The sequence below is a fragment of the Talpa europaea genome (genome assembly GCF_964194135.1).
Source record: "Talpa europaea genome assembly, chromosome: 3".
Lineage (NCBI taxonomy): Eukaryota > Metazoa > Chordata > Mammalia > Eulipotyphla > Talpidae > Talpa > Talpa europaea.
This window is the reverse complement of record NC_140069.1, coordinates 97,355,946-97,382,405: the sequence shown is the minus strand read 5'-3', so window position 1 is coordinate 97,382,405 and position 26,460 is coordinate 97,355,946. Positions and strand designations below refer to the sequence as shown.

The following is a 26,460-nucleotide window of genomic DNA, read 5'->3' as shown; positions in this document are numbered from 1 at the left end:
CAGTGCTCAACCGCTGTGCCACCGGGGAGGCCCAGCAAAGGTTCCCTTTTAAACAGAATACTTCATTAAAATTTTTGTGAAAATATCCTATATGTCAAATTATACTGTAGTTAGTGAAACAAAATGAATATAAATGTACTAGTCTCCTAAGAAAAAGAAGACTTAGGATCTTTTTATTTTTCCCATAATGTGGGGAATTCCAATATGATGGAAGTTTATGTGCATGAAAGTCCTTAAGCTGTTACTGGGCAACCCCAATGTGAAATGAGTTAGCCTGACTGTGGGTCCTCACTCATGAGCTTAAAAGGGACTTATACTGGGACTCAGCTGCAGATACACACAAAAAGGGTAATAAAGGGTTTATTTACAAAAAAGGGAAATGAAGAAATGAATAACTCAGGGAGAAAGAGAGAGATAAATTGGTGAATTCGTCTTACCAGTTTTGCTGAGCTGGAATCCCAATAACATGCTGAAAGCTGACGAAAACCAAGGACTCCCAAGGCCCCCATGTCTGGTTATATGCCAAACCTGGCTGCTTAACTCCACCCTCAGTTCCCAGCAATCCTCCCTTCCGTGGTGATGACATTATGGGATTTGTAGTTCTCAGTGTCTTGGATCTCTTTGGTCTGAGTTGGGGTGGAATCCATAAAACCTATTTGAAGAGTTTGTTCAGGACATCCTTTCTCCCCAACAAAGCCTTCTTTATTTTAATCAGATGCAAACTTAATTATATACTAATTGTAAACTTATGTAAACTTAATATTTTTCTTCTAAAACTTCCTTCCTCTTGGTAAGAAGTACTAGTAAGCCCAGAGTTTGATTTTGATGGAATGTACCTATGATTTGTGAGGATGGTGAGTTCTAGATTTTAAAGAACAGGAAACAAATGTGGAAATTCCAAAATATTACAGCAGAGATAATAATTAAAATATCTATCACCCAACCTCAAGAATCACCAGGTAGTAACTAGCCTTATTTGATGTCCTAAGCCCTGATGCCACACCTCCCCCTGATTATTTCAGAGCAAATTCAAGACAACAAGTATATTATTACTTCTCTAAATTATCTAAACAAAGATTTTTTTCTTTCTTCATCATTCTTTTTTTCGTTAATATTTTATTTTATATAATTCTTACATCATTTTTCATTTTTGCACAATGTATGCATTATCATTTTGGTTATATTCCCCCATAGAATTGCAACCCCCCCTTATTTTGACCCTAGTCCTTCCTCTCCTCCCTTCCCCCCCCACTTAGTATGTCTCTGGTTTATAGTTGCTTGTTGATTTTTGATTTTTATTTGTATTAATTAGTCTTTTTCCTGGTCCCTTATTTAGGTTTTCTAAATTCCTGCTATGAGTGAGACCATCCTATATTTTTCTTTTTCTTTCTGACTTATTTTGCTGAACATGATCCCTTCTAGCTCCATCCATGTTGCTGCAAACTGCATGTGTTTATCTTTTTTGATTGCTGAGTAATATTCCATTGTGTATATGGACCGCATCTTCTTGATCCAGTCATCTATTTTTGGGCATTTGGGTTGTTTCCATAGCTTAGCTATTGTAAATAGTGCTGCTATAAACAGGGATGCAGGTGCCCTTTGGAATTGACGTTTCTGTGTCCTTTGGGTAAATACCTAGGAGTGGAATTGCTGGATCATATGGAAACTCTATGTTTAGTAGTCAAGAAATCTCCACACAGCTCTCCATAGTGGTTGAACCAGTTTGTACTCCCACCAGCAGTGCAGGAGAGTTTCTTTTTCTCCACAACCTCGCCAACATTTGTTGTTGCTAGTTTTTTTGATATGTGCCATTCTCACTAGTGTAAGATGGTACCTCATTTTAGTTTTTGATTTGCATTTCCCTCATTACAAGTGATGCTGAACATTTTTTCATATGCCTATTGGCCATTTGCATTTCCTCTTTGGAGAAGTTTCTTTTTAGCTCTTCTGCCCATTTTTTGACTGGATTATTTTCTTTGTTTTTGTTGAGTTTCATCAGCTCTTTGTAGATTTTTCCGATCAGTCCTTTATCATTAGTGTTGTGTGCAAAAATTTTCTCCCAGTCGGCGGGGTTTCTCTTAAAACAAAGATGTTTTTAAAATGATGACCAATATTGTTACATTTGAGAAACATTGGTACTAATTTATTGATATCGGATATTCCTCAGTTGTCTAATTTTTTAATAATTTATTTTAATTATGATATAAGTAAGTTTCATACATTGTGATTGATTGATACCTTTTAATTTTTTTTTAATTTAATGTTTAGGTTCCCCATCCTTTTTCTTTGAATTATTAAAGAAAGAAACTTAGTGTTTGTGCTAGAGAGCTTTCCAGAATCTGGATTTTTCTAAGTATATTTTTTGTGGTGTCTTTTTACATGTACCTCTTTCGCCAGAGGACATCCTCAATCTAGAGATTTGTTAATTTCGGGTTTGATTTTGTTGTTGTTGTTTCATTTGACAAACACGTTACAGGCTTCAACAAAAGGAAACAGGAAACTTTCAGTATTTTAGCCAAAACTTTTATTTGTGGGGATAGCAGTTAGATTCAAATAGTTTATTTTTTTTTTAGATTTATTTTTATTTATTTATGCATACAAGAACTGAAGTGTAGGCCAGAGGTGTGGGGCTGGTGAGATGATGCATTGAAGACGGAGTGGGGAACAGAACAGTCGGGTCTACTGAAATACACTGCTGAGGGGAGCAGTGGGCAAGATAGGAGAGGCAGAGAGGTCTGCTGTGCCATGTGGTTCAGCTCCCTGGCTGGAGATTGGACTCATGCTGTAGTAGCTGCTGATAGCTTCATAGTGCTGAGACTTAGCCACTTGTGCCACCAGGGAGTCGCCAGATTCAAATAGTTTCTTTTTTTTTTTTTAATTTATTTATATATACAAGAACTGGGGTACAGGCCAGAGGTGCAGGGGGTGAGAGGATTCACCAGAGACAGTGTAGGGAACAGAACAGGTAGACTGACTGAAATACACTGCTGAGGGTAGCAGCTGGTGAGACAGGAGAGGTCTGCTGCACCATGTGGGTAGCTCCCTGGCTGGCCCGGGATTGAATTTGTGCTGTAGAGGCTGCGGACTACCTCATAGTGCAGTGCTTAATCCCTTGCGCCACCAGGGAAGCCCCTCAAATAGTTTCTTTTTTTTAAAAAAAAAAAGATTTATGTATTTATTTATACAAGCACTAGGTACAGTCAGAAGCGTGGGAGGGTGAGAGAATTCACCAGAGCCAGAGCGGAGAACAGAACAGGCAGACTGAAGAAATACACTGCTGAGGGGAGCAGTGGGCAGCAGGAGAGGTCTGCGTGCCATGTGGGATGTGGGGATCGAACCGGTGCTGCAGAGGCTGCGGGCAGCTTCGCAACCCAGCGCTCAACTGCTGCGCCACTGGGGAGGCTCTCAAATAGTTTCTTTTTTTTTTTTTTTTTTTTTAAGATTTATTTATTTATTTATTTATACAAGCACTGGGTACAGTCAGAAGCGCGGGAGGGTGAGAGAATTCACCAGAGCCAGAGCGGGGAGCAGAGCAGGCAGAAGGACCGAAGTACACTGCTGAGGGGAGCAGCGGGCGGCAGGAGAGGTCTGCGCGCCATGCGGGACCCTCCTCCGGTGGCCGGGGAGCAGCCGGGGATCGAACCAGCGCCGCAGAGGCTGCGGGCAGCTTCGCAACCCAGCGCTCAACCGCTGCGCCACCGGGGAGGCCCTCAAATAGTTTCTTAATGTGAGTTTAAGTCTGGAAAAAAATTGATAAGGGAAGCATGTTGCATTTAAATAAAATTTATTTAACTGGTTCTTTATCAAGAATCTTAAAACCTCATTAGAAGATAAAATAATTTATTAAGCAGGAAAGATTTGCTGTTCTTAGGGACTGGTATGATTACATTGCATTTATATTATGCTTTCTGCTGGGACAAGGGTTATCAGCAAAGTTGAGCATAATTCTGAAAGTAAAATAAGGGTTATGCTGCTGGGGACTAGGAATATTAGGCAGAGATGTTTTGATCAAATTTGTCTTCCTTTGTTTTTTTCCCCACATTACACAAAACTTAGAAGAATTGGAAAAATAAGCCATGTGTGTTGTATATCGCTAGTAATTGAAGAAGAGAAGGCTTCTAAGCATTCTTCATTCTTCAGACTCTTAGGTAGTGTGATTATTAGAGTTGATAAAGTTGATTAGAAGCTGATACAATTTGATAATAATCACCTGCAACTTTCCCATTAAGAAAAAAAAAAAGAAAAATAAGGATCTGCCTTGGATAAGGACCACATCCAGTTATCAGTGATAACAAATTAAAAATGTTAAGATAGAACAATCCTTATATTCAAAATTCAGTACTTTAAAAAAGTTCTGTTAACTTAAAGTACCTCTTTTTGCAGACACAGTTCATTGCATGATGGTGACTTTTTGTGGAAAGCAAATATTTCATATGAAACATTGTTTTTTTAAGATTTATTTATTTATGCATACAAGAGCTGGGGCACAGGCCAGAGATGTGGAGCGTGAGAGGATCCACCAGAGACAGAGTGGGGAACAGAACAGGCAGACTGACCAAAGTACACTGCTGAGGGGAGCAGCAGGCGAGTCAAGAGAGGTCTGCTGCGTCATGTTGGTTGCTCCCTGGCTGGCCTGGGATTGAACTTGTGCTGCAGAGGCTGTGAATTGCTTCATAGTGCGGTGCTTAACCCCTTGCGCCACCAGGGAGGCCCTCATATGAAACTTTGTTCCTGAAATTTCCTTGACAAACACAAAATTTAATCAACTAGTTTTGTCTGAGTATCAAGTGTACTGTTTAAGATAGTACATCAAATTGAAAGATATGAACTAGATCGGTAATTTTAGCTTTTCTAGTAGCCACAGTAAGGATTAACAAGTACCAGGATAAATTAATTTTATACATCACAACATAGCCTGTAATCGTGTAACATATGATCAGTATAAAAATTGTTGAAAAGTTTTATTCTTTTGGTACTAAGTCTTCAAAGTCTTTTGTGTATTTTACACTTAGAACAATTTAATTTGGACTAGACTAGCCACATTGTACATGCTCAGTAGCCTCATGTGATTAGTCACTTTTCCATTGAATAAGAGTGGTTTTAAGATACACAGCTTTAAAAAGCACTTGTTAAAAATAAGCTGAGACTTGTTGGAAAAAATGCAATGGTATTTATAAAATTAGTTTAACTGTGGAAAAATATGGGAATGATTAATTTTCAGTGTGACTCAAACATATTAGAGGTTTTATATCCAAGTACTTATTCCCTAGTGACCACCCTAATTTTCAAGGAAGATATGTGTAATTTGCTATATTGTGTTAATGTACTTTTGAAAGAGCTACATTTGAGTCATACAGGCAATGAGCCTTTTATTTAAAATAGAACTCTCCCCTGTGTGCAACTACATGTATTTTTGTGGTTAGTTAAGATACTGGTGTTTATATTTTTGTTTAAGGGTGGATTTTCAGATTAAGTCTCAGTATGATGACTGCTATCTTTGGTTATTCAGGAACTAAGGATCAGCTTGTACACTATGAATTTGATGATTTCTCAGTGTTCTTTTGGCTTACTTTGCACCTATCTTAAAAGTGTGAGAACTTTAACTATATTCTTCCTTTGAATAGACAGTTTTCCTAGAAAAGAGATTGCTGGCAGTGTGTAAATTCAAGCATTGGTAATAACAGAGAATACAGAACATTCAGTTCTTCTTAAATTCTGCCACCAGCCTATACCACTGGCTTCAGTCAAGTTTCCTTTACACACTTAGGTCTGTCAGACTGTTCTGCATAGATGAAGATAAGCTTTGCAACTTTAAAAGATAAATATACCTCTGTTTAAGTTAAGAGGATTAAAAGGTTGATGTTGTTCCCATGGAGATCTGAGAGCTGAGGGGTGGATGATAGAAGAATCACCTTAGATTCTCACTTTGCATCATAATGTCAAGAAAGTCTGTGTTCCTTTATTTTCTTGTTTAAACAATGTTAAAAATGCCCGTTAGGAGCCAGACAATCTAAGCATTGGAGTATACAGCAGTGGGTAAGTTAGAAATAATTTTGTCCTCATGGGACTTGCCCTGTTAAATAGACCTCAGTGGCCGACATAAACGTAAGTGTGTGTGAAACCACATTTCCCTGCCCTACCTCTAGAGATTCTGATTTATGAGGTCTGTGTTGGAACCCTGGAATCATTTTAAGTAAGGCTTCCTGTGATTCTAATGTTGATGGTTCTTAGATTAGCCATGGAATTACATCTCTTTACTTGTGCAGTTAAGGGAATAATATACTTTACCTTTCTTCCATACACTATTCAATTCACTAGGATCTGGCATCCTTTTTAACTGTTGCAGCAAAAACATGCTTTTCTTCCCTGTACATGTGGCCTAACTTTTGACCCAGCAGGTGGGACTCAGTCTTGCACAGAGATTTTTTTTTTGAGTCACTTCATTTTTTTTATTTAAAATTTTTTTTTAAAGATTTATTTATGCATGTGTGCAAGAACTGGGGTACAGGCCAGAGGTGTGGAGGGTGAGAGCACTCACCAGAGACAGAGTGGGGAACAGAACAGGCAGACTGACTGAAATACATTGCTGAGGGGAGCAGTGGGCGAGGCAGGAGAGGTCTTCTGCACCATGTGGGTAGCTCCCTGGTGGGGATGGAACTCATGTCACAGTGGGTGGCGATAGCTTGATAGTGCTGAGACTTTAACCCCTGCACCTCCAGGGAGGCGCTGCACAGAGATTCTTCTTTTTTTTAATGATTTATTTATTTATAGAAGAACTGGAGTACAGTCCAGATGTGCTGGAGGGTGAGAGGATTCACCAGAGACAGAGCGGAGAACAGAACAGGTAGACTGATGAAATATACTGCTGAGAGGAGCAGCGGGTAAGATAGGAGAGGTCTGCCGCGCCATGTGGATTCTCACTGGCGGGGATCGAACCCGCACTGCAGAGGCTGCAGACAGCTTCACAGTGCGGCGCTCAACCACCTGCGCCACCAGGGAGGCCCTGCACAGAGATTCTTAACCTGAGGTTAACCTGATATACTCTTTTTTTTTTTTTTTTAATTTTTTTTTTTTTTTTATAGAGGCATGTTTTATTTATTTGTTTGTTTGTTTTTTGTTTATACATGCACTGGGCACAGTCAGAAGAGCAGGAGGGTGAGAGAATTCACCAGAGCCAGAGCGGGGAGCAGAGCAGGCAGAAGGACCAAGGTACACTGCTGAGGGGAGCAGCGGGCGGCAGGAGAGGTCTGCGCGCCATGTGGGACCCTCCTCTGGTGGCCGGGGAGCAGCCAGGGATCGAACCTGCCCCGCAGAGGCCGCGGGCAGCTTCGCAACCCAGCACTCAACCGCTGCGCCACCGGGGAGGCCCAACCTGATATACTCTTAAAGACTCTCCTAAAAAGTCTAATTTCTGTGGCTAGACTTAACATTTTTGGAAGAGAGAAAATTGATGCTAAATAGGTAGTTAGAACTGTATAACTCAGAAAGGGTAGCTATAGTGACAGTACTCAATATTGTGTTAATTCAAGTAATAATTACAAACATTAAATTTGGCCAGGTTGAACACATGGCTCTGGCTGTAGATTGAGTTGGAGTGAAAAGCTGCAGCCGATACAGAGTGCCCCCAAGTGGTACATCAAAGTGGCTACACTATACTGCTTGGGTCCACATGACTTGACTTTTTTTTTTTTTAAAGATTTATTCATTTTTATACAAGAGCTGGGGTACAGGCCAGAGGCGCAGGATGGTGAGAGGATTCACCAGAGACAGAGTGGGGAACAGAACCGGCAGACAACCGAAATACACTGCTGAGGGGAGCAGTGGGCATGACAGGAGAGGTCTGCCATGCCAAGTGGGAATCTCCCTGGCCGGCTAGGAATCGAACCCTCGCTGCAGAGGCTGTGGACAGCTTCACAGCGCTGTACTCAACCCTCTGCGCCACTGGGGAGGCCCCACATGGCTTGACTTTTAATTTGAAAATGACCAGTCCAAATGCAGACTTTGTGTCCTGGTTTTTTGCATAAGAAAACAAGGCAAAGGGGAACATGTAACCAGTTAAATCTGGTTTTCTCTTCTTGTCTTCAGCTGGTGAAAACAGTTTAGATTATGATCCTAGCCTCAGCCTCTTTTATCAAGTGGGAGAGCAGTGATTCCTGCATGAATTGTGGAGGTATTCCACAATTCAGAGAAAGAGATGGGACAGCCTTTTGTGAAATTAGGTAAAAAATTACGTTTAGGCCTTGGCAGGTAGTTCGGACAAAAGGTTGTCAGTCTGATATATTTCATTGTTTTAGGACTTAACCATGAAATCACTGGCTTCTCAAAGCTGCAAGTATGTCCCTGGCTGCCTGTGTATACAATTTTCATAATATATTGAGGCATCTGAGTTAGCTGAGTTTCCAGTATAGTTGTCTTCCTTTCTTGGTATTAATATGTATCTTGTGCATTTAATGTCAGCAATGAGTCTTAATAATAAATTGTGACTGCTTAAAATTGTGGGGCAGGGCCTCCCTGGTGGCGCAAGGGGTAAAGCAACGCACTATGAAGCAATCCACAGCCTCTCCAGCACAAGTTCAATCCCCAGCTGGCCAGGGAGCAACCCACATGGCGCAGCAGACCTCTCCTGCCTTGCCCACTGCTCCCCTCAGCAGTGTATTTCAGTAGATCTGCCTGTTCTGTTCCCCACTCTGTCTCTGGTGAATCCTCTCACCTCCCGCACTCTGGCCTGTACCCCAGCTCTTGTATGCATAAATAAATAAATCTTTAAAAAAAATAAAATTGTGGGGCAAAGTGAAAATTTATATTTTACCATTTAGGTTTAATATGCAGCCTGTAATTTTTCTGAAGTTATTTGACATGGTTACGCTATTGGTTGGATAAGTGAAATCAGTACGATTGCGTACAGTGTAAAGAGGACAGACACTGGATGAATTCTGACCCTGCCAAATGTTAGCTGTGTGTACTTGGACAAGTTAAACTTCTACTTTCATTTCCTAATCTATAAAATGATGACTTGTGAGGGTGAAGTGAAATAATGGACTCTGTCTTTGCAAATCAGGCTCCTATAACAACATACCACAGGCTGGGCAGTTTAAAGAACAGACATTTATCTCCCACAGTTCTGGAGGCTGGGGAACTCAAGATTTAGGTGCTGGCAGGTTTATTCTCTTCTTGGTAAGGGCCATCTCCCTGACTGTTGGCAGCTGCCCATTTACCATGGGCTGTTAAAACCTTTCTTCAGTGAGAAGGGCCCTGGTCTTTCTTCTAAAGATCACAGTTCCATAATGGATGCTTTACCTCTTGTAATCTCATTGAGCCTAATCACCTCCCAGGACCCGCACCTCCTAATGCCATCACATTGTGGGTTAGGGTTTCAACACTTGCATTTCAGACTATAGTTATAAAGCACTGTCTTGTTTCTGTCTTATATCAGTTGTCAGACTTTACATAGAAAGGTAGTTCATATTAACTATGAAAGACTTTTGACAAAACAGTAGTAATCTAAAATTTGAATAGGAAATAATGAACGTGAACACAAATTTTATTTCTCTTTCAAACAAAATGCATACTATGTTCTACTTTGGCCTAGGAGCACTGACCAACCCAGTTACGTTGAACATCCATGTGACCAGATGGAATCTCCATGTACTATTTCTGATTGAAAGGAACCAACGTTCAATGTAAATGAGACTTTTCATAGGGCAGGAAGTGTATCAGGTGAACCTGGGTTTTATGTCATAATAGAAACTAAAAGAGCTCTCAAAGATTATTGGAATCTTGTTAAAAGATGCAGAAACCAAGGTGACGAGGAGTCCACTGATCTGCCAAAAATTGGGCAATTTAAGCATCAAAAAAAATTAATGTGTTGGGTTGATACACAGAATATCTCAATCCATGAATTTACAATGATACTGGGAAAAAAGACACATGTCATCTTTAGATAATGCCAGGGGCAGTGACTCATTGCTCTGAAATGATTTGGACTCCTTTGATGGCAGAAATTGAGACAAGGATTTGCATGAAGCTAATTTATTTTAGAAATAACCCCCTGTCCTGTAAATTGGGGTGTATCCTAAGGGTTTTGTTTTTCCTCTGCCTTTGGGTTGCTCCTGCATTTTTCTGACCCTTAGAGAAAGCTCTGAGTTGAAAAAGAAGAGATGCCTAAAGTGTGTGTTTAGAGGTGGAAGGAGAGTACACAGGGGATTGTCTACTACAGAAGTAGGTGAAAGCAGAGGCAAGGGATAAGATAGGGGTACAAAATCATCCGATGTAGAAGGGAAAGAATCAAGTATTTACCCTGCCTTCACTGTACTTATTGTGCTTCAGTATCCAAATATTTGAAAAGGGAAAGGTATTTTTTTTATGGAAGAATTCTAGCTTTAGAAAAAAACCAACCAGAAAGCATGATATAATGGGAAAATCATTTTTCAACCCTCAGTGAAATAATGGATTTAAGCAGTGATTGTTAATGATTGCCAAATCACAGGAAGACAACCAGAGATAAGGTATCTTTTTTGTGGAAACATGAAACAACCCCCAGCGAATACTGTCTCTCTCCAAACAAGTAACAACAGAAAGAAATCATCTTCTGATCTAATTACCGTTTTCATAGGGGATGGAGGACTATATTAAACACCACAATGGAGGTATAATTAGAAAAATCTAGGCAACGAGAAACTACAAGATAAATGACAGGTTTTGTTAGTTTTTCCAAATAAATTATAAGGAAAACATGGATTATGAAATTAGTCATACTCAACTGAATGCAATAGAGGGCACTTTTTTGGATACTGATTGAACCCAATTAACTTAAACAAAAATTTTAATTGGGGGAATTTGAACTCTGACTAGATGTTTAACAAGATTTTTGTTGATTCCTAAGATCTGATAATATTTTTAATAATATTAAAAAATACTATTTATAAATAAAAGGCATGGGAATTACACATTTTTAAGAAATATTTTTTTAAGATTTATTTATTCATGCATACAATAACTGGGGTATAGTCCAGACGTGTGGGGGTTGAGAGGATCCACCAGAGACAGAGCGGGAAACAGAATAGGTGGACTGACTGAAATGCACTGCTGAGGGGAGTAGCAGGCGAGTCAGGAGAGGTCTTCTGTGCCATGTGGGTCACCTCCGTGGCCGGGGATGGAACTCATGCCACAGTGGCTGCAGATTGCTTCATAGGGCTATGCTTGACCCCTTGCACCACCAGGGAGGCCCAAGAAATGATTTATTGAGGTAATGTTTATTTGCATTGTTTGTGTTTTGGAAGTGGGTCCTCCCCTTCAAGGTATAGTTACCGGAGCACAACCAACCACCAAAACACCCATAATCTACCACTGTAGTCCATTGCACTCACTTCCCACTTTGTTCTAATCCTCTCCCTCTGGTTGCCTCAATTCTCTAGACAGCTTTCAAGGATTACCTTTTAAGCTTGTATTTATCTGAACCCTTGTTTTGTTTTTTTATATTCCCTTGTATAAGTGACACAATCTGGTATTTGTCTTCTTCTGTCTTATTTCACTTAGCATAATCCCTTCCAGCCCTATCCATGTTGCTGCAAATGACATGAGTTTATCTTTTGATTGCTGGTAATATTCTAAGATGCATATATGCCATGTCTTCTTGATCCAGTCATTTTTTTTTGGGGGGGGTGTATTTAGATTGTCTACATAGCTTGGCTATTATAAGTAGTGCTTACAGTAAGTACTGCTGCAATAAACATGGGAGTAGAGGTTTCCTTTCGAATTAGTGTTTTTGTATTCTTCAGGAGTAAAATTATTGGGTTGCATGGCAGATCTAGGAAATGGCAATTTTGGGAGGGATGGTTATTATGTTCTGGGAAGGTAGCTTCAGTTGGCTTGTTTTGTGAGGTGGGTTTGTTAGATATTTTATGCTTTATAATAAAAGCATTATATATCATTTTATATCAGTCAACATTCAATTATTCAAATAAGTATTACAATGACACAAAGAGGATGAGTGAGCAAAATCCAGAATAATTGTACAGGATTTATTAACTGACCTGCCAAATAAATGGCAAGAAAACACTGAAGGGAAAATCTTGTACCAAATAGACCTAAAAGATATCACCTATACACATGTGTACAACTTGTTGGGACTTTGATGTGAACAAACTAACTGTTAGAAAAGATAGTTATTAAGTAATTAGGAATAAATAGTGCATATCTGATATCAAGGAATTTTTGTTGATCACTTTTTGGAGCAATGAAGGTGTGTAGTTAGGTTTAAACAGAAAAGGTCCTTATCTTTTGTGTACTTAAGCCTGTTGACTTAAGTACTTCAGCATGACAGGCCATATAAGTGGGATTTGTTGGTACAGGTGTGAGTATAGTGATCTTATTTGATAATGAAACTGCTATAGTCATATGGAGGTTGATTTAATTAGTTTTTATAGTGTCAATTTGAAAATTTCTGAAAAGTCAATTTAAATCAGTACCATCATTTATACTAAAGATCTTTAAAAAGTGGTTTAGGGCCTCCCTGATGGCACAAGGGGTTAAGACGCAACTTATGAAGCTATTCACAGCCACTGCAGCCATGGCGCAGCAGACCTCTCCTGTCTGGCCCGCTGCTCCCCTCAGCAGTGTATTTTGGTCAGTCCTCCCGTTAGGTTCCCCACTCTGTCTTTGGTGAATCCTCTCACCCCCCACACCTCTGGCCTGTACCCCAGTTCTTATATGCATAAATCAATCAATCTTTAAAAAAAGTGCTTTAAAGTCTACACGAGCTTCTCTGTTGGCTCTCTATCCTGTAATTAAGTGTGCTTTTAATAATTTTGCCACTGAATTTTTGTGGTTACTAACATTTCAAGCACAGTAGACTTAAAAGTTTAAAAAAAGCATTATCCTGAGAACTTCATTACCCCCTCTTGGAAAAAACCCTTCAAGTCTGTTTGGTCAACTTATAAATAGGTTGTTTTTTTAACAACAGCTGATCAAATCATTTTTGTGGGAGTTTTCTCAAGCTTAAATTGTGGCAATTTTTACGCCATTAGCTAGCCTCTCTGGCTATCACCTTTGACCTAAATCTTGTTAATGTAAATGGCATGTGGGTGTGGGGCACAGTGCCTGACTATGGACACCTGAGCATGGGTGTGTGCGCATGTGCAAGTGTGCACACCTGTGCCTAGAGGTCAGAGCTATAAGGACAGTGTTACTCAGCGATAGCTCGGTGTTGAGGGGAAAAGACCGCGAGAATGCCAGAGAAAGCCCAGAGGAAAGAGGTTACAGAGATTCACAGGGGCCCAAGTTGCTGTCTCCCTGCTGGTTTGTTTCCCCTGTGAGGATGATACCAAGGGCTCCAAGTTTCTCTTTTAAGCTGCCCAAACTGATGGTGAACCTACCTGGCCGGGGTGTTTGCATAACAGTTTTTCTCAATCTCTTTATAATTTGTAAGAAAATTATGGGAAATGCTAGTAGTTTCTGACTCCTGTATTTTTCTTCTTTCTACATATTATAACAAATTTAATTATTATCAACTGAGAGCTTCTCAGGTGCCAAACACTGTTCCAGGCTCTGAAAACAGCAGTGACTGAGAAATTTGAGTCCCTGCTATCGTGTGCTATGTATCCCATTACTAATTAGGTTTAAGAGATGAAACACCAGTTTACTTTGCTTTTAGTTAAATTGAACTTTAATTATTTGTAATCAATTGGTAGAAGCAAATTTTAGTATCTATTTTCTTGACTCTCAAGTATTAAGAATCAAATCTAAAGAACCCAATTCTGAAGCTCGAATGGGAGCCTGGAGAAGCAGGTGATGGTGTTTCAGTTGTGTACAGTCAGCTTGGTAAGTAAGTACAACTGATTGGGGTGGGTTTCCTTAAGTACCTTTTAGGTCAGAAATATGCTGGGTGTGTTGGATGGTTGGAGTCAGCCTGTGCAGGGGAACATTTTGGCTCTGGTATGGAGTGGAGTTTGGGGTTAGTGGCCAAGGGTGAGGCTGTGGAGTGTAAACTTATTTCCTGGCTAAGTGGGAAAGAACAGTTTGAGATGTCAAAACAGTAGCTCACTAGCTGTATGAAAAGAGTCTGATGTTTGTCTAAAATGAAACTTGAGAGAATCAGATAATGGAAACTGGGTAGCCATTTAAGGGAAATAATTATTTGGCAGTAAATTCCATTTTTGAAGAATGCCTTGGGAAAAGATGGTTAATGGATTACTTTGAATGTACAAAAGATGGTATTCTATTTAAAGAATTACTTGGGAGTCCTGTGAAGTAGATATTTGTTTTTGTAATATGAGTAATCACCTGCTAGTTGACCTGAACCCTGTATGCACACTTATATGTATAGTTTTGGAAATTTTTTTAAAAAGATTTATTTATTTATACAAGCACTGGGTACAGTCAGAAGCGCTGGAGGATGAGACAATTCACCAGAGTCAGAGCGGAGAACAGAGCAGGCAGACTGATGAAAGTACAATGCTGAGGGGGCAGCGGGTGGCAGGAGAGGTCTGCACACCATGTGGGACCCTCACCTGGCGGCCGGGGATCAAACCAGCGCTGCAGAGGCTGCGGGCAGCCTCTCAACGAAGCGCTCAACCACTGCACCACCCGGGAGGCCCCTGGAAAATTATTTAGTAATGCTTATACCTAGAAAAATAAGTCTAATAGGGGTGAATACTTAAATTCTTAACACTGCTTTTGGACAAAAAGAGATGAGTACTTGAATGTGGGTAGTAAATTTTAGCTTCTTGGTTACTCAGGGCAGACATTTACACAGTTTGAATAACTGATGCAAATTATAGCAGTTTTGAAAGCAAATTATAGCAGTTTTGAAATATATGTAGTAGAAATCATTTTAATAGGGTATATTTTAAGGCTTTTATAGAAAATATAAATCTTATAGAAAAGTAGAGTGACAGGACCTATCCTGTAGTTTTAACAATTACTAGCATGTGAGTTATTTTGAAACCAACCCTAGACTAGTATTTCATGTGAAAATTCTGAGACTAGGTGGTATTTGAAATTGTTTTCTTAAATTGACCTTTTCACCATCTCTTTTGCTCCTTAAGATTGTGCTTTGTTTCACTCTCATAAAAATAAAGTAAAATGTTACTTCCTTCCTCTGCCATTTTGTGATTACAAACAGGATGTACCTGAGATTGGTTAATCACTATTTCTTGAGAGCTCCCTCAGGGAGAGGCGGTATCTGTGGCCTGTTTGTTCTCTTACTTGGAGAATGGAAGAAACAAAGGACCAGGCTGTCAGTTTTGTCAATTTAGTCTTAACTAAACTGATGGTTTGCTGTGGTGCTTCAAAATGAGTGAAGTATTTGACCTTGAAAGGGAAATTTATTATAGTTCTAAATTTTAGAAGTTAATTATTTCACTTGAGATCTCAAGTCCAATTGCTGGTCCCTTTTTTTTCCCTTTTTTAAAAATAGGTAGTTGACTATAAATTTCCTTCTAAGGGGGTCATTGTGTGGCATCTATAGTACAATCTCAGTTAATGTCCTTTCTGTTCTCTTTTTTTTTTACATTTTAAAAGTACAGGTTTATTAGGAAAAGGAGAAGGACACCTGCATAGCCACAGGTGGGCAGAACTCCTCCCTCCTTCCTTCTGTTCCTCCCTTTTTTCTCTCTGACAATATGGAGGAAGGGGTAGACCTATGTACATACACACATGTATATGTAATAATATAGAGTCTCATGCTATATATGTAATGTAACACTTGCATAATTAATTGTTATACATTGTGTATCTTATATTGTATAATTGTATATAACATAATAGATGTAATAGATAAATTATATATAATAGATGTGTCTGTAGTAATATATATGTATAGTATATATAGAGTAATAAGAGGTACTATGTAATGGATGTAATGTATATTATGTCTGCAATATGTGGGCATTTGAAGAAATGTGAGATTTTTTTAAATGTTTTCTGTACTGTGGATTCTTTCGGCAATCTGCAACCAAGGCCCTACTAGGATGTTTGTAAGTGCAAAGAATAAAATTATAAAGGAAAGGAGTTCTTTTGAAATAATAGTAAAAATTGTTAAAACGCATAGTAATATGCTTCTTAACATAAGTAATAAGTTCTAACAATACCCTTAACTTTCACAGTAGTGAGTATAGATGATACTTAAAAACTTGGAACAACTTATGAAAATACCTGATTTATATTGATGTCAGAATTACAAGTACTGTAATTTTATTGTGGTTTAATGCCAATATCCATAATTGAAGGAAGTGCCAAATTTCAGTTTAGGGGATAGTGAAAATAATGTGACCTCTTTCCCCAATCCCAATTCCCTGAATTCCATCCCTGGATCCCTTGGCTGTGATTTCAGATTAAGGAATAAGATGGTGTTTGTGTTCTGGGATGCCTAATTTTACACCAAAGGTTTTGAACTTTATTTTTTTCCCCAAAGATCTACCCATTTATGCATACAAGAGCTGGGGTACAGACTAGAGGTATAGGGGGTGAGGGTGAGAGGATTCACCAGAGACAGAGTGGGGAACAGAACAGGCAGATTGACTAGAGTACACTGCTGAGGGGAGCAGCGGGCGAGATAGGAGAGGTCTGTTGTGTCTTGTGGGTTGTTCCCTGGCCTGAGGGGGATTGAACTCTTGCTGCAGTGACTGCTGACTGCTCCATAGTGCTGCGCTTAACCCCTTGCGCTACCAGGGAGGCCCCAGGTTTTGAACTTTAAATGGAGTTATCAGATGAAATGTTTTTCAAACATTATACCTGCCAACTTTACTGACTGTTAAAATAAGCTATAATAATTCAGTGATGCATCTTCAAATGGCTTCAATATTTTCATTTTTGAGATTGGCTTTATTTTTTCCTTCTTGGACTGCATTTTCTGTAATGAATGTAAAACTAATATTTTAAGTGGCCTCTGATTTTAACTATTTAAGCCTCTGATTTTAACTCTTACTGTGTTTTGCTTTTGTTTTTGTTGTTTTAAACCTTTTAATTCTTCTGCAGGATTCGGAAACTTCAGATACGAAATATCCCGCCTCACTTACAGTGGGAGGTAAGAATTTCTGTATTTAAAATTAAGATGTTAGTATGCTAGCCTGGTGTTTTAGCTTTTCTTAGCTTTTCTGTAGGTTTTTCTCTCTCCCTTATCTTCCTTCTTAGATATACTGGAACAGAAATTCATTTTCTTTGTGGTCTTTCTGTGGACTTTTCTTTGTGAGGGCGCATTGACGCTTTTACGAATCTATTCTTTAGCTACTTAAAAAAAGTTGAAATAGGTTCTTTGTTAACTTGGGTAACTAGGTTCTTGGGTACCTTCCTCATTCAGCTCCATCCCAGCAGAATCTTGTTTATCTGATAACTTTTTGATGAGTTTGTCAGTTGTATTTAAATATGATTAGCCCATCTTTGCCAAAATTTTTAAAATTGTACTTTTATTTTAAAATGTTTCTGCACTTTCTTCTGCTCAGATGGTTATAGAGTAGTAATTATGTACAAACAAACTATTTAACAGAATTGTCAGTAATATTCAAAATGTCATAATGATGTCATGGTGAGAATTTTAGGTACCATTAATTGAAGAGATTAAAAGAAAATGCCTATTGAGTCTTCTAGATGATGGAAAAGTTCTTAAAACCTACCTTAGAGAAGGTGATCCAGGAAGAACTCCTCAGTTTTTGTGTATTTTTAATATTAAAATACAGAATAACTAGCTTTGTGGGTTTCAGATTAGTCTTCTAAAATGACATTTGATGAATCACTAAACCACAGATTTCATCAAAATGCAAAGTGTGGTTAAAAGGTGTCTTGGATGGTGAACTGAGGGACATTGGTCTGGGGTATGATTCTCCCAGGTCCCTGGTAGTAAAAATTATTTATGTTAAAAATATTTTACATAGTATTTATTTTCAGAACAATATTACTGAGTTTAATCTTCGCAGGAGGAGATGGTTCTTTGGTATATGCTGAGTATTTTCCAGTGTGCAGTTTTTTTGTTTTTAAATATTTATGCATACAAGAGGTAGGGTGTAGGCTAATGGGGGGGGGCGGGGCAGGTGTGAGAGGATTCACCAGAGACAGACTGGGGAACAGAACAGGCAGATCGACTGAAATACACTGCTGAGGGGAGCAGCAGGCGAGACAGAAGAGGTCTGCTGCACCATGTGGGTCACCTTACTGGCCAGCCAGGGACTTGAACTTGTGCTACAGTGTCTGGCCATAGCATGATAGAGCTGTCTTTAACTCCTGTGCCACCAGGGAGGCCCCCAAAGTGCAGTTTATAGAACATAAAATTTCATAGATTAAACCAGTGAGTTGTTAGAGTAAACTTGATGTATTTTCTTTTCTTTTTTTTTTTTAAGATTTATTTATTTTTATACAAGAGCTGACATACAGGCCAGAGATGCGGGAGGTGAGAGGATTCACCAGAGACAGAGTGGGGAACAGAACAGGCAGACGACCAAAGTACACTGCTGAGGGGAGCAGCGGGCGCGACAGGAGAGGTCTGCCATGCCATGTGGGAATCTCCCTGGTCGGCCGGCAATTGAACCCATGCTGCGGACAGCCTCACAGCGCTGTGCTTAACCCGCTGTGCCACCAGGGAGGCCCTTTGATGTATTTTCCTGTTTTAGATAAACATTTGTTTAGCGAATTCAGTTCCTTGGGAGATGCATCTCCAAGTCAGGTACTGTGGTATCAAGATTATTGGTTTGGGGCCTCCCTGGTGGTGCAGGCAGTTGAGCACAGCGCTGTCAAACTGTCTGCAGCCTCTGCAGTGCTGGTTCGATCCCCTCCGGCCACAGAGCAGCCTACATGGCACTGCAGGCCTCTCCTGTCTCGCCCGCTGCTCCTCTCAGCAGTGTGTTTCAGTCATTGTTAAAATATGCCTTTCTCAGGGAATTATATCTGTGGGTGATATAGCTTTCAACAAAATACAATCAATGGTAGCAGCCAATTTTAAGTGAATTATTAGAATGCTGGCATAGCGGCAACTGGCAAGTGACAAGTTTCTTTTTAATGCATTCATAGTATCTTTTCAAATTTAGATTGTAGCTTCTCAAGGATTTAGTTTATTGTATTTTTGGTGGTTACTCTGGCTGTTAATTCATTGCTAATATGTAATATATCCTGGGTGAAATTAAATCTGGTTCATGAGAATAAATATTTGCCTTTTCTTAACATTTGTATTTTATTTCACCTTTCCCAGAGTGCTTTGAGGCAAGGCCAGGTTAGTTACATTATCTCCATTTTTCAGTTGGGTAAATGTGGGCACATAGGATCAGAAAACTAAGTAAGAACACATACTGAATTATAAGAATATTGAAACTAGACTTTGATACTGTCGAACTTTGATCCCTTTAAAATTTTTAATGATTGTTTAAGTTTTGTTAATCAGTATTTTAAATTTATTGAGAGCTTGTCAGGAATAGATAAATTATTGGAGTGATTTCTTTCCTAGAAGACTTGAATAAATACCATTTATTTCCTTTTTGAGGTGTCACTTTGTATAACATTTATTTACATACTGAGTATGTTGCTGATTCCATTCCAAATGCTTATCTTAGCAATGTTATACTTAAGTGTTTGGACTCCCTTTATAATGGAGAGATTAGACTTTGAATCCCCTGGTTAGAGTCACTGAAAAGTGGAATGACCAGACATTATGTGCTTACTGATTTGATGTAATAGTAATTCATAGCAACATAGATGAAATGTATTTGTCTAAAAAATTAGAGGTTTGACTGGATTCAACTTCAATCTAACTTTGAGTTTACAAAAAATACAGAAAATTAGAGATACGACTTAGGTGATGCCATGAAGAAATAACTAGCTAAGCCCAGATGATGGGACATTGCATAGGACAGATGATAGTATTTTACAGCTAAGCCACTGGCATGTTAAAAGGGAAGGGGACTGTTAAGGAATAAGACTTGAGAAGAAAGCAAAAAAGCAAGAATGTAACTGTAGTAAGTTATTTGAGAATTGTGTAAATAGTTCTTTGAAGCAGCATGCGGTATCTAGAAAGCCTTAGAGTATTTTGCAAATGATCTTTGAGGTCAGATTTAAAGTTATATCCCAGCTCCACTATTTTCTAGTTTAATACGGTTACATGATTTCTGAACAGATTTTCAAAACCTTGAGCCTCTTTTTTTTTTTTTTTTGTTTCTAACACAGATGATAGTGGCAACTTCATTGGCTATCTGTGAGCTTCAATATAGGTTTTTCCATTTATCTGAAAATAGTGTGTTCCTATTTGTTATGATTTGGTAGGTTATTTTTTGGGTCTGGGTGTGCTGTTACTGCTGATTTACATGGGATCATTTTTGAGCCAGAGTTCTAATCCAGAAATGAAAATTCTTCTGCCCACACAGTGCTCTTGTAAACCATTTTCTATGAGGTCACTGAAGAGCTGACAGAATCTGGTATCATGGTAGAAACACTTCCATGAGGTAACAGTGCTGTGCATTTTATACCAACTGCAACTGGATCGTTAATTTTCTTTTAACTACTGTAATGTTTTAATATTATCTTTATACTGCCATATACTGCTGAATGATACAAGGGAATTTCTCTCAAGTTCCTGGGGTGCACGCTTTGTGCTTTGTGCAGGAGTTAAATGATTTCTTAACTATTTAGTTTGGGGATGATCAAACACTCATGGGCACTGAATTGGCTAAACTGTTTCTCTAATTAGGTCTTTTGGCAGATAGAGATATGGGAAACTAACTTTGTGAAGGACATGCTGCTGGAGAATTAGGTAGGTTTGTTTTTCCCCCAAATATGTGGAATGTAGAAGGGAAATAGAGGCAACTGTTTATTCTTTACCTTTTGCCTCCTTGCCAGAGGTATTTGAGAGTAGGTTTTTGGTGTGACTAATGCTGGAAGGGCCCTGTTGGTCCTGACAAGCCAACAGATCTGACTTCTTAGATGTCCCAGGGAGACAAATGTGTGATATGGATTTGAGGGGACACCTTTTTGGGTGAACAGTGTGGAAGTAGAGAGTGATAAAACCCCAGCAGAACACTTGGCTTGAAACACCTTTAAGCATTCCCTTTTTTTGCTCTACTCAAGGCCTGTGTGGGGTCTACTTCCCAGATGGAAGAACTGTCTCTCTGAATTTTAAAAACAAATTGACAGGACTTAGGGCAAGACTCCTCAAAGAGTTTTTCCTAATCTTGCTTTACTACTGCTGTCTAATTAAAGTACCCAATAAGAACTCAAAAAACCGAGGCCTCCCTGGTGGCGCAGGCGTTGAGTGCAGCGCTGTGAAGCTGTCCGCAGCCTCTGCAGTGCCGGTTTGATCCCCGCCCACCGTGGAGATAACTCACATGGCAAGGCAGACCTCTCCTGTCTCACCTGCTGCTCCCCTAAACAGTGTATTTCAGTCAGTCTGCCTGTTCTGTTACCTGCTCTGTCTCTGGTGAGACACCCTCTCACCCTCCTGCACATCTGGCCTGTACCCCGGTTCTTGTGTAAAAATAAATACATCTTTTTTTTTTTTTTTTTTGTGGGACCCTCGCTGGCGGTGGCTGGGGTACGAACTGGCGCTACAGAGGCCGCGGGCAGCCTCGCAGCCCAGCGCTCAACCGCTGCACCACCAGGGGAGGCCCCTAATAAATACATCTTTTTAAAAAAAAAAAAAACCTCACAAAACCTTAAAAAGATAACTTGCCTGAGGGATAAAAACCCAATAATTATGTAAATATGTAAAGGGCAATTTAGTTTCTCCTTTCGAGGTTAGGTATTGAAAGTAGAATGATGCTTAGAGCTTTCTATGTGGGGAAGAAAGAGTGAGCTACAGAGTTGGTTGTCTATATGCCCACAGAAGCCTTTGCCCATGACTTGAACAACTATGTTTTCTAGGTTAAGATTTAAATATTTGATATAACAAATGCTTATGGGGAATGCATACTTCAAAGTCACCATATTGCTGGAAAATCCGGACTGTATATTGGTTTTACCTCAAGGCCTGAATATCAGGTTTTTCCTGATTAGTTGAGCTGGGAAGATGAATGCATATTTTGGAAAGAAATGCTTGAAGAGATAATCACTGTAGAAGATCAGTTTCTACCACATGCATTATCTGCTGTGATTAAGGAAGCTGAATATAGGTAGTTTTTCATAAAGAAAGCAGTCTCAAATTGCTTCCAGGCTCTGACATAGCAATGGATTGGTCTTTGGTTCTTGATATGGAAAGCAAATAACCAGTAACCAAAACTACATCTCAGAAATTACAATATGGAGTATTGTTTCTTTTTTTCCCCTCTCAGAGCAGTTATCTTTCTAAAGATTTATTTTTATTTATTTATGCATATAAGAACTGAGGTGTAGACCAGAAGTGTGGGAGGCGTGTGTGAGATGATTCACCAGAGACAGAGTGGGGAGCAGAATAGATGAATCTACTGAAATACACTGCTGAGGGGAGCAGCGGGCGAGACAGGAGAGGTCTGCTGCGCCATGTGGGTTAGCTCCATGGCTAGGGATTGAACTTATGCCCCAGTGATCGTCATGCCACAGTGGTTGGGCATAGCTTGATAGTGCTGAGACTTAACCCCCTGTGCACCAGGGAGGCCCCTCAGTAGAGTTATCTTAATGATTTCTCTTTTAAAGGTCTTTGGTGAATTCAAGCTGAATAAGCTTGAAGCACTTTGTGGAAGTAAGTGGATTTTATAGGAACTCTTTGAAAGCTTTTCTTTTGTAGGGTCATAGGATTGCCCAAACAGAATACTTTATTTTGTGTTTGGCTTGTTAGTTTTGAACCCAGCTCATAATAACCAGTTTGGAGGAAATTGATTTTCAGGGCATATATTGGCAATGGTGGAGAGCCTTTAGTTTCCTTCATGACTAAAAGAAATTTATTCCTCTGTAGTTTGGTTGTGGGGAGGTTGCATTCATGGTAAGATACAAGTTCCCTGTAAATTACACTAAAATCAATCACTTCTACTTTCTAGTAGAAGGGCTAATACTCTAGAAAGATGCTTGAGTTTCAGACCATAATGAAAGATACTCTAATAAATGAGGTAGAAACCTCAGATAGAAAATGGACATTTACTTGTGAAATGAGACAGGTGCTTATAATGGCAAAATTATATTATTCACATTACATTTTGAAGAGGGTGATGTGTAGAGGTCAGAAATACCTGTAAGATTGATGGTTTCATAAAGCAGGTAGTATCTCAGTGAAATCTATTATTTTCTTTCCATATGGACTCTGAATATAGTAAGGAAGATTGGACACAGGAGATCTTCTTGGCTGCACTACTGGGAAACTGAAATAATATCATTAAACCAGACTTTGGTAGAAGGGAAACCAAAAGCCTTTATTTAGAAGAAGGAAAGAAGGAAGCAAGATAGCAGTGATACCATGTCAACTAGTGGAGGGAGGGGGAATCAAAATCGTTTAGTGACTATAAAATAGCTCAGAGAGCCCTCTCTGTGAGCCTGGGGTGAATGTGTGCTGATGATTTGAGCTGTATGGGCAGAAAAGCTTTGTATGGGCAAGTGCTGTGGAGTCTGTTAGGTGAAGTGTCCATGGATGTTGAAATCCTGAAGGGCAGGAAATGTCATTCATTTATCTTTATCCGTCCAAGAGCTGATTTCTCTTTGGTACCCTGATCAGATTGTTTGCCCCATGAGGGATACACAAATGTATGTCCAACATGTTAAGTACATTTGATAATGTAAAGCTAACTATATGAGGCATTTTAACTCAAGCAGAAAAACACATAGTAGGACTAGTGGGGTTGAAAGTGCCATAAACTAGCAAGAAGTCAAGGAACATTTTACTCTTAAATAGTAGAAATAACCCTTTTAAAGGTTGCCTTTTAGAGCAGACATCTTGGAGTAATAAAGTAGTAGCAGATAGAGTATTCTGGGTGGGTGATTTAAAAAATTTTTAGAGACAGTGTGGCAGAAGCATGGTGAGGAATATAAGATAATGTAAATTTGAATATGAATAGTTGTTAGAGATAGTCGATCTCCACCAAGTAATTTTGAAGGAAGGTAATAAGAAATTTGAGGAGACATTTAATACAGGTGAGCTTTCCCATGGTCTGACTCTGAGCATTGGCCAGTAAATAGCTGGCTCGTACTGAGCACTTACTGTGTGGGTGCTGACTAACTTATTTTAATCTTCACAATCGTTCCATGTCCTCCACCTTTACAGATGAAGTAACTGAGGTCCAGAGAGAGGAAGTAACTAACCCAGGGTGATACAGCTGGAAAGTGGTAGAGTTTCAGCTCTTAATCAAGTTACTCAAACAGAAAAACTTCCCCTCACAACATAAGCTTCTGTTTCTTATAATTAGCATTTATTTGCTTTCAACGCACCCCTGAAAATATGATAGTGAACCCAATAGAAACCGAAGTAGAGGGAAAATAATGTGGTGATGAGTGAGCTTGGACAGATTATTTGGGAAAGTTACTATAACTTCCATTTGAAGAATTGAACAATAGTTCTTCATGCATCATTGCTCTGGGATGGGCCAGGCTTAGCCTTATTAGAAATGTTGTGGTGAAAGGTACGTAGGGGAATACCAGAGTTTCCCCATGAACTGTATAGGGGCAGTATACAAGGCAAGCATTTCTGGTCCGAAGCTACTACCTCCAAGTTTAACATGCCATTGCACTGTGATAATGACTTTTGTCCTGTGTACCCAAAGTTCTTCTGAGATGGTCATCTCAAAAGTCTCCATGCCTTTTATTATTAAAAAAAAAAATCAAGTCTAAACAAAAAGAAAGGCTAATATGTAATGAAACTTGGTTTAAACCAGATCAGTATATGGCCAGCCAATCTTGTTTATACTTCTTCACCCTTTCTAGATAATTTTGAAGCAAATCCTAGACATCGTTTAATATATCTTCAGTCTGTAGTTTTAAAAAATGTCATTGTTAGTTTCTAGGATGGCTGTAAATGCCACAATTTGGGTACTTCAAACAAAAGAAATTTTAAATCTCAGTTTTGTAGGTCAGAACTCTGATAAGTTGGGCGAGTAGCTTTGGTTCTTTTTCAGGACTGTGAGGGGAGGATCTGTTTGAGACTGCTCTTCTTCAGTTTATGGCAGCATAACTCCATCTTCAATCTGTTCTCTTCTTTCTCTCTTTCTTAAATAAGGACATCAGTTATATGGAATCAAAGACCTCATTTTAACTTGACAGCTTATGTAAGAACCTGTCTCCAAACACAGATATGATCTGAAATATATTGGAAATTAGACTTCATCATTGTTTTATTTTTTAGAATATTCCTCTGAACCACATCCATGTGTGGCCACTTAACATGTTCCTCTGATGCTTGTGGAATTTGGATTAGATCAAGTATAGAATATCTGTCTCTGTGATGTGAAATGCCATTGATCATTGCTTAAATCAGGTGTGTGGTTGCAGGGTGGTAATCTTTTTAAAAAAAAAAATTAGTCACTCTAATACATTTATAGTAATAGCTCATTGTCATTTTAATGTGCATTGCCCTGATGAGTAATGATGTTGAATATCTTCTCATACACTTAGATACTATTAATGATACCTTTTTAAAAAAGGATTTATTTTTATTTATTTATGCATACAAGAACTGAGGTATAGGCCAGAGATGCGGGGGAGGGGTGGTGGTGAGAGGATTCACCGGAGACAGAGTGGGGAGAAGAGCAGGTGGGTTTACTGAAATAAACTGCTAAGGGGAGCAGCAGGTGAGACAGAACCCACTATGTGGGTCACCTCCCTGGCCAGCTAGGGAATCAAACTCATGCTGCAGTGGCTAGCGATAGCTTGAGAGCTCTATCTTTAACCCTCTGCACCACCAGGAAAGCCCCTCTTTATTCTTTTTTAATAGAAGTTACATAAGTTATGAACTTCTTTAAAGCACTGAATTCTATAAATCTTGGTTTATTTTTCATTCATGTCCAGTTCAGAATATTTTCAAATTTCCAGTGAGATTTCATGTTTGATCTGTGGAATTTTTAAAAGAAGAATGTAGTTTTTCAGATGATTAGAGATTTTCCTGTTATCTTTTTGTTACTCCTTTATAGTTTAATTCCACTATGGTCAGTGAACTTAAGTAAATCATTTGGAAAATATGTTTATATTTGTTTTATACCATGTTTTCATATAGATATAGTCCACCTTGGTGGATTTCTTATGTTGTTGGGTGGATTGTCCTATAAATGTCATATAGTTCCAGTTTGTGATGCTATTCATTTTTTCTTTATACCACTTCTTCATCCATTTTCTGTTTCGGAGCGTTTCTGTTTTGGGGGCATTTCTGTTCCGGGCATTCTGTTTCATATCTTAGCTGTTGTAAACAGTGCTGCAGTAAACATAGTGTAGGTTTCCTTTCAAATTAGTGTTTTGAGCTTATCTCAATTAGTAGTTTTTTTTTTTAATTTTTAGCTCTCTTTGGTTGATTTTTTTGTTTGTTTTTAGATTTATTTATTTATATAAGCACTGGGTACAGTCAGGAGCATAGAAGGGTGAGCAAATTCACCAGAGCCAGAGCGG

At 39.0% G+C, this 26,460-nt stretch overlaps 1 protein-coding gene across 1 annotated transcript in view; it reads left to right on the top strand.

Annotated features, from left to right (window-relative positions):
• Nucleotides 1–26,460, top strand: part of IGF2BP3 (insulin like growth factor 2 mRNA binding protein 3) — a gene marked incomplete at its 5' end in the record, with an annotated part of 118,419 nt that overhangs the window by 29,384 nt on the left and 62,575 nt on the right. Inside the window, one exon of the mRNA XM_084230763.1 lies at nt 16,975–17,023. Coding sequence (XP_084086889.1) covers nt 16,975–17,023 — 49 coding nt within the window. The remainder of the gene's footprint in view (nt 1–16,974; nt 17,024–26,460) is intronic.